The following is a 17,244-nucleotide window of genomic DNA, read 5'->3' as shown; positions in this document are numbered from 1 at the left end:
CCGGGCTACTCGATATATGTAATTAGTAGGTCTATCATGTCTACTCCTACTGTGCAGCATTCATCTCCGTTGCTTTCGCGCGCACTATAATTGCTTCTCCACATTCTTCCTTTTCTTGATTTCCCACATCTTTCCTTACTTAGTGTTTATTCCCAATTCCTTTCCTCGTATTCCCCAGCTCTGAGTATAGAGCATTACCGAACGCTGCTTTACCCCAAGCCGCCACTCGTCTCCCTTTCCCCCACGCCACGATGGACTTGCTAAAACCTGGTTTGTCTAAACTGGCGCTTCTCCAGATCCGCAATACCAACACCATATCGGCCCGTTTGGGCTTGCAGTACCGAGACTTGGTGGAACAGACGAACACTCATTTTTTTTCGGCAAGCTCAGAGAGTTTGGGTGCCGATGTGCCTCCAAATTCGGTCCAGGAGATCTTTCGAGACTTTTACTACACTGCATGTTTGGACAAGCCCAAAAACACCACTGTCCCCGAGGTTTCACTCCAGACCCTCCAGCGGTTCCAGGAACGTTTGGCTCTTTTGAAGGACCCCGATAGTGTGTCCACGTATTCTTTTTCTGAAGCTGAAGCGTCTTTAGTGTCCGTCATTGAAGAGTTTTCGCTTCTCATCGCTTTTTACCACTTGTCCAACGCCATTATTGAGAAGACCATAGCTGCCAAAGGGCAACTGGGCTATTGGTCTGATTTGCGGCTGTCGACATATGGCAAATTGTGCTATGCGGTGCAAACTCTGCCTGCTCGGATATATTCTGTTGGTTGGGCTTTCCAGAGCCTTCCAAAAACCGAAACAGCTGGTGTTTCGGGCTACTCACCTCGCCACCTTGTTTCGTCAACATTTCTGACATTGTCTGCATTTTTCCGCTCCATTTACAGACTTGCAGTTGAGTCCATCGGTCTGCTTAATACAAACTTTATTGTGCGGAGTTCGCGGCTTAGGTGGCTCAAAATGCCTCTCCACTATATTGATCAGGAGGCCAAACACAAGATTAAGGCTGTTGATGCTCAGTTGGAAGAGTTTTACTCGCAATTGGGTCTTATCATTAACAGTATTCCAATGCAGCGCGACATTTTCGCTGAGCTATTGCCTGGGGTCACAACTGATGTTAAGCTGGTTATTGAGGCAGTGGAAGCGTATACTAGAGACAAATCGATGTTGGTGGAAACTGCACCACCCGGGTTTTTAACTCGTTACTGGCCCGCGCTTCTTCTTTTGATCAATTACGGCCCTCTGACTACAGCTTCTGTTTGGAATAGTAGGTACGAAATTGTGTCGTGGGTACGCCATAATATGGTAGACACAGTGGTAGGATTTTGGAAGAATTGGATTGTCAAGCCAATAGGTGACATGTTGGCTATTCTTAGGGATGACGACACTATGACAATTACATCAAAAGAGCTGTTACGATCTGACCTTGATTCGTTGGAACGCATGGTAGCAGACTTTGCGAAAGACAACAATTTGAATGTTGATCCTCAGCAAGTGCATGCGGCCGTCTCGCGTGGAGATTTGACTTTAATGATGTCACAATATGAAAATGAGATCCGGACGCCTTATAAACTGATCATACAGGGTCTGCTAATCCGGTCCATGTTGATCCAGGTTCAGAAAACCAAAGTGGATGGAGCAATTGCAATCAACGGCATAGACAAGCTTCTCAAATCGCAGCAGCTATTGTTCGGCATTCTTTCGATTCTGCCCTCGCTCTTTATCATTTACCAGGTAAACCGTGCGTTGCTGGCTGACGCATCTATGTCACAAAATGTTGCTGACCGGCGTATCTCGTGTCTCAAGAGCTTGAAGCAGATTGAACGGCTTGTGAATGGAGAAGTGCAGGGAAATAAGTATGTGAGCGACGGAAAACTTTTTGTGGAGGTTGTTAATTTGACGATGATGTCTTCGTCTGTCATTCCTAAGAAATTGCGCAGCGAGTTTCTTCACGACTTGAATGATTTAGCTCTTCGCAATACTGAAAGTGGACAGCAAGCTCTCAGTATCACAAACCGTATTTGGAACATGTACTCGCCATTTTTCCGCCGCTCTTTGGTCTAAGATACTTAGATGACCGAAGCTGATTTTTCATGAGTGGATGCCATAAAAAGGGAGACACAACCATACATGGAAACGTTTTTTGAAAGAAATCAACGTTATACGTGGCTGGAGTTGTGGTGGCGTTGAGCATTCCCCATGGCTTACTGTTTTGGTTCTTGTTGCATGATGGAATATTTTCTGGCAACTATTACCAGGTTCTTACCGTCATCAATTGCAGACAATTACGTTGGTGTTTCTTATCCCCAAACGCTGGCGTCGGCTATCAGAAACAGTAAGTTGCTACTCACTCTGATGCTCCTCCCCGCCTACTTTTTCCTGTTTAGTATATATCGACTTAGGCAGCCTTGCTTTGCCCTGGATTTCGCTTTTCACTTCAATCCAGGACCTATCCCCTCCGGCTTCCCCTCATGTGTCATTCTGCCCGTCCTGCAGTCAGAAGAATTGGGTTTAGCCTCACTACTATGCGAATAAAGCCGTATCACAACAAGTCCGTAGCGGAGTACCTGTGCAATTCTTCTCTAGAAGGTTTTTTCGGTTTTAGGTTTCGTCGTGACCTGTATAATGTTCGCTTCCCCTCAAACAAGCCCTGTTATGTCTTGGAAAGTTGGGGCTCGCACTGTAAACCTAGAGTAATCTTGCATTTCGCAATGGGTGTCTCAATGCGGGGAACATAGACTTGTGCAATACTTATAGACAATCAGCATCCTTGTTCTATTTTCACCTATGTCATCGCTTGTGCATTCCCATGAACCTTTTTAAATCCAATAGCTTCGCCATTAGCCTTGTCCCAAACTTTCCCATTTAGAAAGATTACAGCCAGTGTTTCCCTTCTGTTGCCGTTTTGTCCGTTTTTCTAGTGGAACAAATACCGTTGTCGCCTAATCCACCAAAAGCTTCCCGCAGCCAAGGCATTGCCGGCAGCAAAGATGGATTGGGCACAAGAACACCTCATGGCAATCCCCGTAGCTTCAACTGTGGCAGTTGCAACCGGGCTTTTACACGCGAAGAACACCTTTCTCGCCATGTGCTACTGACACATAATAAACTCAAGCCTTTTGTATGTGGGCTCTGCTCCCGGGCTTTCTCACGCAGAGACTTGCTTCTACGACATGCAAAGAACCTTCACAAGGGGTCGGAGTTGGCAGTCTCGCGCATTCGCAAACTGCACAAGAAGCTGGAGCCAAAGGAGGAGCAGCAAGAAGAGAATACGCTCTCGGGAGAAGAGAAGAAGGACAAGCGCACGAAAATGTCGGTGCACATGCTTGTCAGTTAAGGTTACTTCCGCTGGCGGTTATACTTTCATTTCTTTTTCTTTTTTTTTTTTATTTCTTTATATAGGTTCAGGGCGGTCGTTTGCTATCCCGGCTGCCGGATATTACGACGTTGGGGAGGAAACCATTGCCATACGGTTGCGTCAGCCGCCCGTGTCCCGCATCAAATAAATGTCGCATACTATACCTTGGGCAAAAATGTCGCGTAGTCTACACCAGAAATGTCGCATCACCCACCTCTGTTCCCAGCTCCATACATACCTTTCCCTTTATGGCTCGGCCGCTATTCTTGTATCGAGTGAAACCCACTAGCTGGTGTGTCGTGGTGACGGAGAATGCTGGCCACTTTTATTTCAACACAGATACGAAACAGTCTGTATGGCAATTGGATGATACGGATATCGCATCAGACACTCTTGTCGCAAATGTTAATTTCGATGAGCTTGGAGTCTTATTTGCCCGAGCAAATGGGTTTTCCATCAAACAACTCCTGAAGAGTAAAAAGAGTTATGTGGAAGAATCAGAAGAAAAGGATGAGGAAAGGAAGGAACTCGAAAATATGGAAGTTGCATATGACGACTCAAGCGACATGAGTGACGACGAAGAGGAAGATGCAAATGAACATGAGATGTTACAAAATATTCTAGCAGAAAGCGGACTTCTACAGGAAGAAAGCCATGATACGGACATGGAGGACGATAACAGGAATGAATCTACAGAAGAAAAACAGCAAACGGGACTTGCACTTGGTTATTCTAGTCTGGACGATTCGGACGACGGTAGCGAAGAACATGCATTAGATTCCGAGGGCGAATCTTCCAAAAAAGATCTTCTTGAGGAAGGAGAATCTCTGGAGAAAAAGGAGTCTCCAGAGAATGAAGTGTCGGATGAACAGGAAGAACCTCTGGAAGCTGTTGACGAAGAAGAGTCTAATAATGATCTTGATCTCTCGTTGACAGACACGACGTTACTGTCTAAAGTGATTGAGGATTTCCGAGCACTTTTGGAGTCGAGTAAAGATGACATTTCCGTCTACGACCCATGGTTTGTGGTTGAGGAAGAGCTTCTACCGAAATTAGCACAAAATCCAGTGTACTATGCCGTGCCAGAACAATCACGAGAAGAAATATTCAACCAGTGGGTCTTGGAAAGAACAAGTACCGAAGAAAAATCAGCAGGAATTTTCCCCACTGCGGAAATGCGTTTCTTCCACTTCCTCCAGCCCTACAAGAGCGAAGTACGCAAGCGGTATTTTGCGGAATTTCTCCGTGATCATGCCCAAGAATTGAAAAACTCAGACTTCGGGTCACTCAATTTGGAAGATGCATACAGACGACTCCGATTGACTTTGAATGACTTTGCGGAATACGAGCGGAGGGTCAAAAAACTAGGGACTGTAAAGTCAAATGTCAAGGTAGAGCATGTGCAACTGTATGTCGCAAAACATCTCCGCCAGCATCATTGCAGCGAGGCCAGCGACATTTTTGCCCCAGAAAGTCTCAGCAGGCATGGCGACTTTTTTGAACAGTGGATCTACATTTGCAATGCGTGTCAAGTGCCACTCAAAGTGGCAAACGATCCCACAAATTTCATTGTTGGCGATGAAAAGCGGATTGCATGTTATATCGCCGCTTTGAAAGCGAAGATAGCCTGATTACGTCTCAATGAAGACTGGCTCGGTTACGAGCATACGTACATCCGACATGGTGCGACAATAGCGTAGGGCAAAACACGGCAGCGACATAACAATGACCCAGCAATGTGCGCCCATTGAAAAATAACTAAACCCCAAGGCCGGGTTAGCATCTGTGATTGTGACGCCTGTCCGGTGACGGTAGTGGCGATCGATCATTTGCTGAAGCTAGAGACGTTTAAATCCGATGCATACGGCTCGTCATTTGCGTGCAGTTCACCGGTAATCTGCATGGCCGCCAGGCCGTTTATGACCACAGGAGATAAGATCCTAATAAGATGATAGGCTACTATACTATTTGTAGTTTGGTTCACCGACATCCGCCGTTCTTCATCGTTGCAGATATTCCGTGACCCTGGAATGGATGAACGGAAATTTGGACGGCGGGTATATCCTGCAGAGTCATTGCCCTAGTAGCTGCACCGAATATGTGAGGGATGGTAAAGAATGCATATACCAAGGATCCCAAGAAAAATCCGCATCGCCGCACCGGGAACTGTTTGCTAGTTGGACCGAGGCATGTGCCGAGCCGACAAAAGATGACAGTTGAACAGAACAGCAAAAGACGAAACTTCACAGTAGAAGCCTGTTCTAAGAAGCAAATAAGACGTCCAGAGATACATGCGTCCATGTGATAAGTGGCGTAACCCCCACGGGATATATTTCCGTTTATCTCCGGAGTTATGGCCGCTCCGCAAAGACCAGTTTTTTTGTAGCGGTAACTTTCTCGCCACGCGGACCATATTTATCTCCGACCCGATCGCAGATGGTTTGTCATCGGCAGCATTTTTCCAGTACATATAGAAAGCGTTCGACCGTTTGAAATTTTCCGGCCATTGATTTTGTATTCCCTATCTCGTTGATCGATCTGCAAGTACGAACGGACTTCGAAACATTTTACGCCTCCTCATAGCCCCGTTTATATTTAGGTCGCAACTTGCATAATTACGCATCATCAGCCACTTGCCAAGGCCATAAGTAACTGGGAACGCTTTTCTTATCTACCATCCACCTTTCTTTTCCCCAGACTAAGACTACAGCTAGACCCTGTTGTCGGAACCTTCATACCCCAATTGCCCCAATTCCTCCCCATTCCCTTTCTTTGCCGCCCACGTTGTTTTGTGAAACTTTTAGCATGCTTTCGAGACTAAATCCGCTCCACCGTTCCAAGCCCAAGAAGCGGCCTGAGCATCACAAACAACCCTCATTCTTCGGCTTGTGGAGACGCTCCAGTACATCGTCTTTGCCCCAGGCTCCTCGCTCGGCGCCCAAAGTGGTCACGCGCGCGCAGCTAATCAAGGTCGATGTGTCGTCCCCTCGCCCCATATCTCATGCGGAATCGCCTCAGCAGAAAATCAGGCCCAAACTGCACCTTCAGCCGCACGCGACCCTTCCGCCCAAAAATACTTTGGACGTTGACCTTCAATTGTCTCACACAGACGCATCTAGCATGATGAGTCGCTTGAGTCACTTCAGTTATCAGTAGCCGAAAATCAAGGGGAAAAAGAAGATGAGTTGCTGTTGTCATACATTTGTGTTTGAGAAAACTTTTTTTCATTTTTCCTCACTGCGGCTATTCCTTACTTCGGCGCATGGGCGCCAGGCGAAACTATTCTACCATTGCAAGCATTGACAAACCTGACAAGAAAACAAGAAAAACAAAAGAAAAGAAAAGAAAAGAAAAAATTCATTGTCATGATTTACTGTCATCATATTACGATTATTATTATTAATATTATTATTATTCTCCTCTTCTGTCGGGTGGCGGATTCTGCATCGGCGGCTTGCAGGCAAGTCTCTGCCAACTGGAGTTGCCGTTTCTGTCGCAAAGTATACTATTTATTATCGAATTCTATACTCATGTATTTACCACTTTATACTAATTAGTATAACCAGAGATTTCATTTGCACTGTACATACACTTATAAACTAACGTAGCATATGCACAAACCTTGGGCGTAGCAATGTGCTCAAAATTCGAACGAGTTGGTGAATTTTCTGCACTCGAAAATGGATATCATTCAGTTTGGTGTGATATTGAATGTAGAACCACAACAAAAAAAAGACATTATATTGACTGCTCTGTCGTGTATGGTTCGGTTGTTCAACAAAACGAAGAAAAGGCCTCAATTGGGCCTGCCATAGAGGTTGTACCTCTTCATGTTTAACCTATGTGCCAACAACCTTTACTGTAAAACTAATAGTCTCGTGCTCTTCTCGATCCAAAACCTTAAACAGGAGGTAAAGGGCAACGACAGACTGGACACTGAAGTTTGTGCACCATCCAGCCTTCTAGGCAGCTCGTATGGAAAATGTGATGGCAGGGCGTAACCATCACATTTTTCATCATTGTTTCATAAGATTTCTTGTTCTTGGCCGTGTCATTACTCAAAACCGGAACTGTGACCGTTGACATGCAAATTGGACAGTCCAAATCACAGAAAGACACGCCACTCTCGCCCAAGTGTGGTTTCATACTTGCTAAGATATCAGAAGCGAATCCATTCTCCAAATCGGCCACGCTCATCACAGGATGATAGTGATATTGCTCCGGCAACCATCTCTCACTGACCCAAAAGCGTGGTCCTAGCGAGCTTTGCAAGTAGAGCATGAATATCTGGAAAAGAAGCCAACCGGAAACTGTAATCACCAACGTAGGATTGTATCCATGCCTGAAAGGGTTGGAGCGGTTCAAACATAAATAAACTATTGGGACGAGCCGCACCATGGACGACCCAAACACGAACTCCCACAGAAAAGTCTTTCTTCTGTTCTTCAAAGTATTACGGAAAAACTGCGGCACCCAGTAGGAATTGATCAACAAACAGCCAATATACTCGATGACATGACGTACCGACACTCGCCAAAGCGAGGCTGAAAGCATCATATTCAAGAAAATAAGCGATATCATGAAACCGGTCACAATGTAGCGTACCAATACACTTGACTCGTCAAAATAAAGCCAATTGTTCGCATTAACGTTGGGGTTGGCATTTGCGGGACCGTTTTCATTCGCAGTGTCATTTACAACATTAGTTTCGCCTGTCTCTGGAGCACCACCAGTTTCATTTGTATTTTCAGCCACAGCATTTTGCCTAGAACCTCGGAGAATCTCCCATAAGGTAGTGCCTCTTTCGTTTGCTTGAGTGTAGCTGATGCTTGTCATATAACGGACCTCAAGCCCAATGAACAAAATGCCACTGAGTGATCCAAGGCAGGTGCAAACAAGGCTCACTTGTGTATTCCACAAGTACAGTACTGACATAAGACAAACAATGGAGTCATAAAGACTGAGAAGGAAAATGCTGAATTTGGACACATTGGACAAGCGACTTGGTGTCTGGTTGGCGTTAGTTTGCCTGCGAAACAAGTTGAGATTAAGAAACTGGAGCACCACTAAAAGAACGAAAAAACGATAGATTTGGTTCATAGTAACTTCAAGTTTATTACCAACCAATGGTTTCTCTGGAGTCGTTTCTACCAAAATTGCACAGTCTGGCGAATATATCACAGAGCGTGAAATTTCTAATTCAGGCAACCGTTTTGGCAAAGGAACACCCTTTGGATCTTGAAGCTCGTCATCAATAAACCTCAATTCCTGTTGTGTGAACGCAGTTTTCTCGAACTGGAAGTATGAAACAAGCTCACACAGCAGTTGCGAGAGAAGGAGAGACCGGTTGATATCTTCAAGGGAAACATCTTCCTCGATATTGGTAGCATTGACAAGACGCGCCATTAGCGTTTTACTTTTGTTGAAATTGGCTTCATCCATTGTAAAATGAGGCAAAGCGTGGTTTCCACGGAACTTGGCAGACCGAGTCAAAGCAACTAGTTCGCCTGTGTTTTGGAAGTACACTCCAAACATATCAAAGGAGTTGGAGTCGGCTTCCGTACGGTTTTTTAGCGTCAATGATAATACCACAAGAACAGCATCATCGTAAACCGCCAAACCATTCTTTGAAATGTCTAGGTCTGGATAAGAGCTTGCTAAAGAGTCGATACGCAAGTCAATCAACCCGTCTTTGTATGTGGTAATGTTTCCTATTTTTTCGTCCGTATCAACAATCTCTTGAGGGGGTGAGTTGTTTTCCGGATCTTGCTCATATCTTTGTTTTTCATCCTCATACTGTTCCTGTTGGAAATAGCGATAGTATTCCCACAAGTACTGCGGTAAGCGAAAGGAAAAAGGTTTGAGCGATTGCGCTGTCTCAGACACCAGAAATTCACCATAGACATGGCCCGATATGTTCAAGTGGTACGCCTTTCCTGAAGACACAACCGGATCTAGACCATAGAACAGCTTGACCTTGTCACTAACTTCATTGGGCAAGATACTGTGGTTCTGGTTTTCTGTCCACGGATGCTCACGACTGTACTCCCTAAATGGCCAAAGCAGTATATTCCTATTTTCTAGATTGTCCTGGTAAGAAAGCTTGAACCCTGTCAAGTTGCCATATCCCAGGTAGTATTGTGATCTCGCAAGCTCATTTCTTTGCTCCCGCAAGGTGTCTTTGTACGCCAGAAGAACATTTCTTTTCAGCACATCGCCACCAATCTCGTCTGTCTCTCGAGGAAACAAATAGAAGACTGTGAAGAAGAGGGCAAACAAAAAGACTGCCCGCTGCATGGTGCTGGGAAGAAGAGAAGGAAATGGGAACAAAGTAGATATGCGCACGTGATGCTGGAGGCAAACAAGTAGCTGAAGGAAATATCAAAAAGAGTTAAAATGGAATGCATTATAAAATAAAGAGTAACGAATGGGGAATTATGAGGCTATCAAGTAGGACTACAGCAGCTTTTCAGTGATACCACCACTTATCTGGGTCCTGGTAGACTTAGTGGCCAATCTGGTGGGTCTTTGGTCACGTGCATGTGATCTCACCAACCAAACGGCCCGGCCCCAGTCTTGCAACTAACACAACCGTTTCCATGAGGCCTTCGCTTGTGAGACTTGTGCGGCCACGCCGGCCTGAGAGAAAAGCTGAGCCGCTTTTACCGCCCCTCCGGCTCTACCGCTCCATTTTGAGAGCGCACCGCTCCAAACTACCAGCGGAACTCCGGTTTTTGGGCGATGAATACGTCAAGGCAGAATTCAAGGCGCACAAATCAACGGACAACCCGCTTCACATAGTTGGTTTTTTAACACAGTGGCAAGACTACTTGCGGAGTCTTGACGGCGGCAACTGGAAGGAAGGAAAGTTACAACAGCTGGATTTGGACAAGATGTCTCCGGAGCAAATTGGCCAGCTCTACGAGTTGATGCTCGAAACCAAGCGTTTGGGCGAGCAGTAGAACACAAGCGTTTATAGCTGTATAACGATAGAAAAGAAGAAGTAAGTTACAAGCCCTTCCCGTAGTTGCCCAGAGCGAAAAACTCCATGATAATGGCGACAATTTTCTCCAAAGCCTCCAACCACACACGCAATTGGTCGTTCACCTTGGTTTGGTCGCTGCCCAACTTATCAAAGAAGTTCTTTCTGTAAGGACATGCCTTCATGGCCAACTTGAAAATAGGCTTAACCAACATGCCGTGATATTGAGACAAGGTTTTCGAGTAGGCGCTGGTGAATGTGACTGTCAAGTCCTTCTCTGGGTGGTCCACCGTTTCTCTCATGGCTGCAGCAGTGAATTGCAAGCCACGGCACAACCACAAAAGACCTTGCGTGGCTTTTTTGTCGGAGGAGCCCGCTTCTGACAAAATCAAACCTTGCAAGGTAGCGGCATCACCTGGAGACGCCAAAAGCTTAGCACGCACCTTCTCGATGTTACCATTCATGTCCTTTTGGACAACACTGAACGCGGTTGATCCCAACAAGTCAAAGAGCTTGACAAGCGATTCAGACGCTTCCAAAAAAGCAGCAGTGTCGATCTTGCTGTCCTCCACCGGAACATCGGCGAAGGACCTTTTCATTTCGTCAAAAAACGTGGACATGGCGTAGGTTTTGAAGAGGATCGGAAGTTGGTATGTGGACAAGTTTGACAAGTTTTCGCGTTAGTACACGCCGCGCAATTCAAGCAACTATGCGATATACGACGCGAATTCAGGTACTGGAAACCAATTACGATCTATGGGCATAAATAAGAATTCCGTGTCCGTTCGAAAGTCCTAAAAATAACAGGAGGAATTCTGAATCACCAAGGATAGAAAAATCGGGGGCTGGTATTTGCAGTTTCGCATTTGATCCACGTCGCATTGTTTGATTAATGTGAGATTAACAACTAGCATGATTAGTACAGGTGCTCCAATTTCATTACGGAACTCTAATTCTTATAAGAAGAAAGAGGACCTTTAAGACTGAAATATCAGTGTCACTAACATATTCATGATCTTAAGCTTGCTTGTTTCCTTAACTGCCCATGTATTGAACTCCCAGCAGATTGCCTGTTGACGTTCATAGCTTCTGTCTCTCACAACCAAAAGAGAATTGATTACTTTGAATTAGCCCTTACAAATATTGCTGTTGGTAAGAGTGGAAAATTCTAATGGCTATGACAAGTGTGGACCTGATTTAATATTGTGGGTGCAAAATCAATCTTGCTGAGGTACTTTTAGTCTAACACCAAACTTCATTAATGATCCCATTGGGGAACTTTTAGTAAGTTACTGAAATATTTATTCCGTTAAACATCAACAATGATATCTCGTGAGCACAGATGCGAATACCCTCACACATTTTTTTGTTCCTTTGCTTTTCGTTCTTTTCTTATTTCTTTTCTCTTCTTGCGACTCTCGTAACTCAAATATTATAACTTCATTCATATGGAACATATAAGAGCACTATGCAAACTCAGCAGCCACAATTCGTACACTATGGCCTCCCATGTAGTTCGCAACTCATATTAAAACTCTTTGCACATTACGTGTGTCTAGAAAACCGTATATCCTTTGCCTGCACTAATAATTTATATATTGTTCACCACTCTAAGTCCTCAGCCCACCGAACATGACGTTTGCCGTCGCGTGGTGCCCCCAGCGTTTTTCCTTTCTGTTTGTACTCGTCAGATTCTTGCTTCGTGTAGAAACCCCGCGTTCCGCCGTCGCCTGCGATCGGAAACCGCTTGCTATGGAAAGCTTTGATTATAGCCATTTTCTGTTTGGCGCTCGCCGGCACCGTCTCGTTGGTCGGGATTTGAACCACCTCATTGACATCTTCAGGCATAGGGAATCCCTCGCAGTTGGATGCATTCAACTCGGTTCCAAACTGCGTCGCATCGTTGACCATGCCTGTCAGAGAATTGACTAGAAAAATATTGAGGTCGTTCAGCGGCCGCAATGCCGGTTTTGGGGGAGCAGCACGGCGCCTAGGCACACAGATTCGCTGCGGCGATCGCTGTGTTGGTCGCTGAGATGATAGCTGCAGCTCGCGTTGAGCGCCGTTGAGCACGTTTGGAAGAGCTTGGAGCACCGGCACCGAAGTAGAGCCTCGGAGTCGCTTTGTGTCATGCAAAGGCTGCCGTAGCTTGCGTTTCAGGGGTTCAATGTGGTTCTCCTTGTTTTCGTTAGCGCTCAGGGGAGTTGCTTTGATGTTTTCCGGGCTGTTTTCCTTACCTTGTAGATATGAGTCGAGATGAAGTTCTAGCGCGTCCAAAGTGTCCTTGCGGGTGAAACGGCCTTTGAAAACACGCGTTCGTAGTTGGTCGTCAAGCTCAAAGCTCTCATTCGTGTTTTCAAGCTGGCGCAATAATTTTTCAATCTTGTTGTGGTGGAGATTGTCGGAGGAAGAAATGTCTCTTTCCCGGCGCAAATGTGTAGTCACTTGAAACAACTCGTTTGCCGGGGCAAAATCGCAACGCAAGTTGGGCGTTGCCAAGGTAGAAAGCGCCTCCGCTGCCTCATACACCAGTCCTTGCTTTTTCACTGGGCTAGACGAGAGATTGTCAAGAAAGATATCGTCTGACTGAAGTTGGAACTCGTCAGCAAGATGCGATGTGTCTACCGACAAATCTACCGGCGACGACATTTGCAAGGAGGAAGAAAACAAATGGCTGAAAAAGGCGGGTGCTGGTGCCAACGCTCCAAAGGAAGATGGAGGTGGGTGTTTACAAAATGGCCAGAACAAGAAACTTGTGTATGTGTGCACTACAACGGAAGAACAGACTCGTGGTATTATGCAGTCCGAGAAGAGCCTCAAGTCATCTGACATCGGTCATTGTAGTCATTCTTTCCATTGTGGAGACTTGCACCATCAACAAAGTTGTAGGTTCTCCTGTATTTCTTTTTTGTCATTTATTGATCTTGTACATGGCTTAAAAGTTGGGGAAGTTGCGCATGTGATCTTGTGATCTTGTGCCATGGAGAGACTCGTAAAAATGCGCCTACAGTGCAGATTATGCACTAACATGAAAAGTTCCCGAGTTTTGTTTCTATGGAAAGCAAATCACGGGTTTTAAAAGAAAAAAGTTGAGATCTCCGGCCACGTCCTACTGAACATGTAGCTGACAGAATTTGCAGATGCATAGTATACTGAAACATGCTTGACGTAGGAAAATATTCAAACACAAAAGCTATTTTGTAATTTGTGACCCTATTTTCTGGTTTACTATTGTATTTGGCTACTGTGAATTTGCTTGTTGAGTAAAATTGAATCAGAAGCTCAGGTTACATTTTTACTTTTATCATTCAATTTTGTAAAGTTTTGTCCTTCTCTCAAAATTTTTGAGAACTTGTGGTTGTAGGCACACTGACGATGAACAGTGCAATCATCTCGAAACTTAAAAACATATAAGCTTGCTACTTTAGCAATGATAGAGAAAAGATACAGCAGTACAAACTTCATAAGGATAAAAGAGCGAACATATAATAAATAGAATAAACCAGAAGGAAGAAATCATTGACTTAACCCTCTGTAATAGGTTCGTAAATCGCATACAAAAGACACAAAATATCCTGTTTGGCTTTCAGCCAGATTAAACTCATAGTAATCTCGCACTCCTTCTTGTGTATGAGAGAAACTACATTTCGGACTATTTGCTATTCATTATATTGAATCGTAAGCTATTTTATTGAATCGTAAATCAAACGTTAGACGCCCAACCAGTAGACATCCTTTTCTGTTGAGAAGACCGCATCACCTACAATGTTGTCTGAAGAGGCGCCCACAAGTGCATGGTATGTTGCTTTTTCGGACAACCATTGGTTCTTGTAGGAGTCCCAGTATGATGTGACTTCAAGCAAAGGCATTTCAACAGATACAGACTTGGTTTCTCCGCTCTTCAAAAACACCTTTGCGAAATCCTTGAGCTCCTTCGCTGGACGAATAATCCTTGGGTTCTCGTGGCTCACGTAGATTTGCACAACCTCTGATCCATCTCTCTTGCCTGTGTTTGTCACATCTACAGTCACAGTGACAGTCTTTTCGCCAACCTCAGCCTTTGCGTTCTTGAACTCAAATGTGGTGTATGAGAGACCGTATCCGAAGGGGAACAAAGGCTTTCTGTCGACCATTTCGTAGTGTCTATAGCCAACGAAAACGTCCTCACCATACAAGACACGGCCGTTTGTAGAGCCATAGTTCAAGTACGAAGGGTTGTGCTCCAATTTTTCTGGGAATGTAAAAGACAATCTTCCACTAGGGTTGACATCACCGAACAAGACATCAGCAATGGCATTGCCCAACTCATTTCCTCCATACCATGCTTGAATTAAACCCTTGACCTTGTGAACCCAAGGCATGGTCACTGGAGAACCTGTTTGGTTGACAAAAATGACGTTTGGATTAACATCGCTTACCGCTTCAACTAACTTGTTCGTGTAGCCTGGGATATCCATGTCAGGCCGGTCAAAGCCTTCAGATTCCCATTCCTTCGACAATCCACCGACCACAATGACCTTGTCTGCCTTCTTCGCAAGATCAACGGCCTTCTGCAATGCTTCTTCGTGAGTGTTTTTGATTTGGGCGCCAAAGTAGACACCTCCAACCTCCTGATAGTCCACAATAAGAGACGATGTAGGTCTAGTACCATACTCAACTTTAACCTTGTACTTCTTACCCTTCTCCAACTTTACGGCAGAACGTTCTTCTCTAGTGCCCATACCCAAGAAGAAGGCATCACCTCTTTGTTGCTTGGTTTTATTGTCGACAATAAGCTTGTCATCCAAGAAGATCTGTGCTGTTCCCAAACACGAGCATCCAAACTCGTAAGTAGCACTTTCATCGGGGGTAAAGTAGCCCTCAAAATCCACGTAGAATAATTGTTCACCCACAGGCAATTCTGGGTGCTTGTAGTCGGTTAAAAAGAGCTTAGTGCTTGTACTAATCCTCTTGTCGAAGGGCTTTCTTCCTGGAGTTCCTGGAGCAACTTTGTAAAACCTTGCTTCGACACCAGTTTCACCAGTTTCAGTCTTCATGATGGAACCAATATCTGGCAAGGTTTTATCCAAGTAGGCACCCAAAGTATACTCAACAACGACTGCTTTATCACCAGCCTTTTCTTTTACTTTGTTCACAATACCATCAAATGGTGTGACAGTGTATCTAGCCTTCAAAGATGCAGAGCCTCCGCCAGAGTTCCTTTCTGCTTTGGCATTTGGACCAATTACTGCGATAACCTCGTTACCTTTCTTAGCATGTGGATCTAAAGGCAAGATGTTGTCGTCGTTCTTCAACAAAACTAACGACTCCCCACCAATCTGGCGTAACAAAGTAGCAGCTTTAGGGTCTGTGTTCTCCAACTCATCCTGGTCTGGGTCAACTCCAGATTCAAGACAATCGTCAATGAACTTGAGGACATGTCTTACGTTCTTGTCAATAACGTCGCGGTGAATCTCGTTACAAACAACACTGTGAACCGTTTGGACGCTTTCACGGAATCTTGTAGGACCAGGCATTTCCAAGTTCAAGCCCGCATCGAGGGATTCCTTGATGGAGTAGACACCATACCAGTCAGACATGACCATTCCATCCCATCCCCATTCTTTTCTCAAGACATCCTCTAATAACTTTTTAGACTGAGATACATGTTCGCCATTAACCTTGTTGTAGGCAGTCATGAAAGATTTTGGGTTTGCATCACGAACAGCAAGTTGGAACGGTTTCAAGTAGATTTCTCTTAATGCACGTTCGGTAATGATGGTGTCAACACCTTTTCTTTCGTCCTCTTGATCATTACACACAAAATGCTTAATACATGCGACAATCTTTCCATCCTGAATACCATTGATCACAGCAGAAACGATATGACCAGACAAAACAGGATCCTCTGAATAAGACTCGAACGCCCTGCCACCTAAGGGACCACGGGCAATGTTGCAAGTGGGTCCCAAAATACAGTGAACACCTTTCATCTTTGCCTCTTTACTCATCAATTCACCAGCTTGATAGAGCAATTCTTTGTTAAATGTCGACGCCATTCCTGTTCCACATGGGAAACAATTGGAAGGAACCGAGTCAAAGAAACGAGTTCCACGGATTCCATTGGGGCCGTCAGAAACTGTAACAGCTGGGATATTCAAACGTTCAATGGGTACTGTTTGCCAAGCATTTGCTCCTGCAAGAAGAGATATCTTCTCTGGGAGACTGAGCTCGGTGATGAGTGCCTCGACATCCAATTTTGTCATTTTTGATTTTTATACTTTCTGATTGTTTAATCAGCTTGAGCGAGTACCACATCTTTTGTGTGGCCCATTTATAGCACAAGCCAAGGAAGGACAACAGGTATGGCCTCCGGGTTCACTTCCTCTTTGGGCTTTGACAGGTCTGTGCCCCCGCAATTGCGTTAGATTTCCTCATTGGGAGGCGCAGGAAAACACGTTACCCCGGATGCATGGTAAAGGAAAGGAAAATAAAGAAGGGGTAGAAAGAAGCAACGAACAATGTAAACAGACTTGCGGGGTAACCTTTTCGTGAGCTAACAGGAAGGAATGGGTACCATTTTAGTTGGGTCGCACACCCCTCTGAAGTTAATAAGGGTAAGCTTCCAAACCCCCATCTTTTGAATACAATTTGATGGTATTTTTAATATTTTCGTAAGAGCAATACAAGATGCATCATGTGGGGCATCTGTATTATTACTTTTCGGTTCCGGTGAAATTTTACGAGCGCCATGCGCAAGAAAAATCATGCAATCATGCACCTGTAGAAGACAGCCAAACGAGAGTTGTCATGCCCGAGATGTTGAACTGACGATGCCATCATGGTCGATACCAAATGATCAGAACTAATTTCCTCTCAAATTCAATTAATTAAAAATTTTGGGCGGGCAGAATTTAAAA

General features: G+C 44.9%; 8 protein-coding genes across 8 annotated transcripts; 4 read left to right on the top strand and 4 right to left on the bottom strand. All coding sequences in view use genetic code 12, as the record gives it.

Annotated features, from left to right (window-relative positions):
* Nucleotides 1-251: 251 nt before the first annotated feature.
* On the top strand, nt 252-2,069 carry FOB63_001125 (uncharacterized protein; the record flags this gene model as incomplete). Its single annotated transcript, XM_002619982.2, has 1 exon — nt 252-2,069. The coding sequence occupies one exon, from the start codon at nt 252-254 to the stop codon at nt 2,067-2,069; it is 1,818 nt and encodes a 605-aa protein (XP_002620028.2).
* A 1,542-nt stretch (nt 2,070-3,611) lies between these two features.
* On the top strand, nt 3,612-4,994 carry FOB63_001124 (FF domain family protein; the record flags this gene model as incomplete). The annotated part of the gene is made up of 1 exon (XM_002619981.2): nt 3,612-4,994. The coding sequence occupies one exon, from the start codon at nt 3,612-3,614 to the stop codon at nt 4,992-4,994; it is 1,383 nt and encodes a 460-aa protein (XP_002620027.2).
* Nucleotides 4,995-6,168: 1,174 nt separating this feature from the next.
* FOB63_001123 (uncharacterized protein) lies at nt 6,169-6,519 on the top strand (the record flags this gene model as incomplete). The annotated part of the gene is made up of 1 exon (XM_066102128.1): nt 6,169-6,519. One exon carries the CDS (start codon nt 6,169-6,171, stop codon nt 6,517-6,519), a length of 351 nt encoding a protein of 116 aa, XP_065958575.1.
* A 744-nt stretch (nt 6,520-7,263) lies between these two features.
* FOB63_001122 (ubiquitin-protein ligase) lies at nt 7,264-9,660 on the bottom strand (the record flags this gene model as incomplete). Its single annotated transcript, XM_002619980.2, has 1 exon — nt 7,264-9,660. One exon carries the CDS (start codon nt 9,658-9,660, stop codon nt 7,264-7,266), a length of 2,397 nt encoding a protein of 798 aa, XP_002620026.2.
* A 302-nt stretch (nt 9,661-9,962) lies between these two features.
* On the top strand, nt 9,963-10,325 carry FOB63_001121 (uncharacterized protein; the record flags this gene model as incomplete). The annotated part of the gene is made up of 1 exon (XM_002619979.1): nt 9,963-10,325. One exon carries the CDS (start codon nt 9,963-9,965, stop codon nt 10,323-10,325), a length of 363 nt encoding a protein of 120 aa, XP_002620025.1.
* A 46-nt stretch (nt 10,326-10,371) lies between these two features.
* Nucleotides 10,372-10,965, bottom strand: HET1 (Het1p; the record flags this gene model as incomplete). Its single annotated transcript, XM_002619978.2, has 1 exon — nt 10,372-10,965. The coding sequence occupies one exon, from the start codon at nt 10,963-10,965 to the stop codon at nt 10,372-10,374; it is 594 nt and encodes a 197-aa protein (XP_002620024.1).
* A 982-nt stretch (nt 10,966-11,947) lies between these two features.
* On the bottom strand, nt 11,948-13,177 carry FOB63_001119 (uncharacterized protein; the record flags this gene model as incomplete). The annotated part of the gene is made up of 1 exon (XM_002619977.2): nt 11,948-13,177. The coding sequence occupies one exon, from the start codon at nt 13,175-13,177 to the stop codon at nt 11,948-11,950; it is 1,230 nt and encodes a 409-aa protein (XP_002620023.2).
* An 878-nt stretch (nt 13,178-14,055) lies between these two features.
* Nucleotides 14,056-16,590, bottom strand: FOB63_001118 (beta-glucosidase; the record flags this gene model as incomplete). The annotated part of the gene is made up of 1 exon (XM_002619976.2): nt 14,056-16,590. The coding sequence occupies one exon, from the start codon at nt 16,588-16,590 to the stop codon at nt 14,056-14,058; it is 2,535 nt and encodes an 844-aa protein (XP_002620022.2).
* Between the last annotated feature and the right edge of the window lie 654 nt (nt 16,591-17,244).

The sequence above is a fragment of the Clavispora lusitaniae genome, assembly GCF_014636115.1.
Source record: "Clavispora lusitaniae strain FDAARGOS_655 chromosome Unknown tig00000003_pilon, whole genome shotgun sequence".
NCBI classification, from domain to species: domain Eukaryota; kingdom Fungi; phylum Ascomycota; class Pichiomycetes; order Serinales; family Metschnikowiaceae; genus Clavispora; species Clavispora lusitaniae.
Note: the sequence above shows the minus strand (reverse complement) of the source record. Positions and strands in the feature narration are given on the sequence as shown.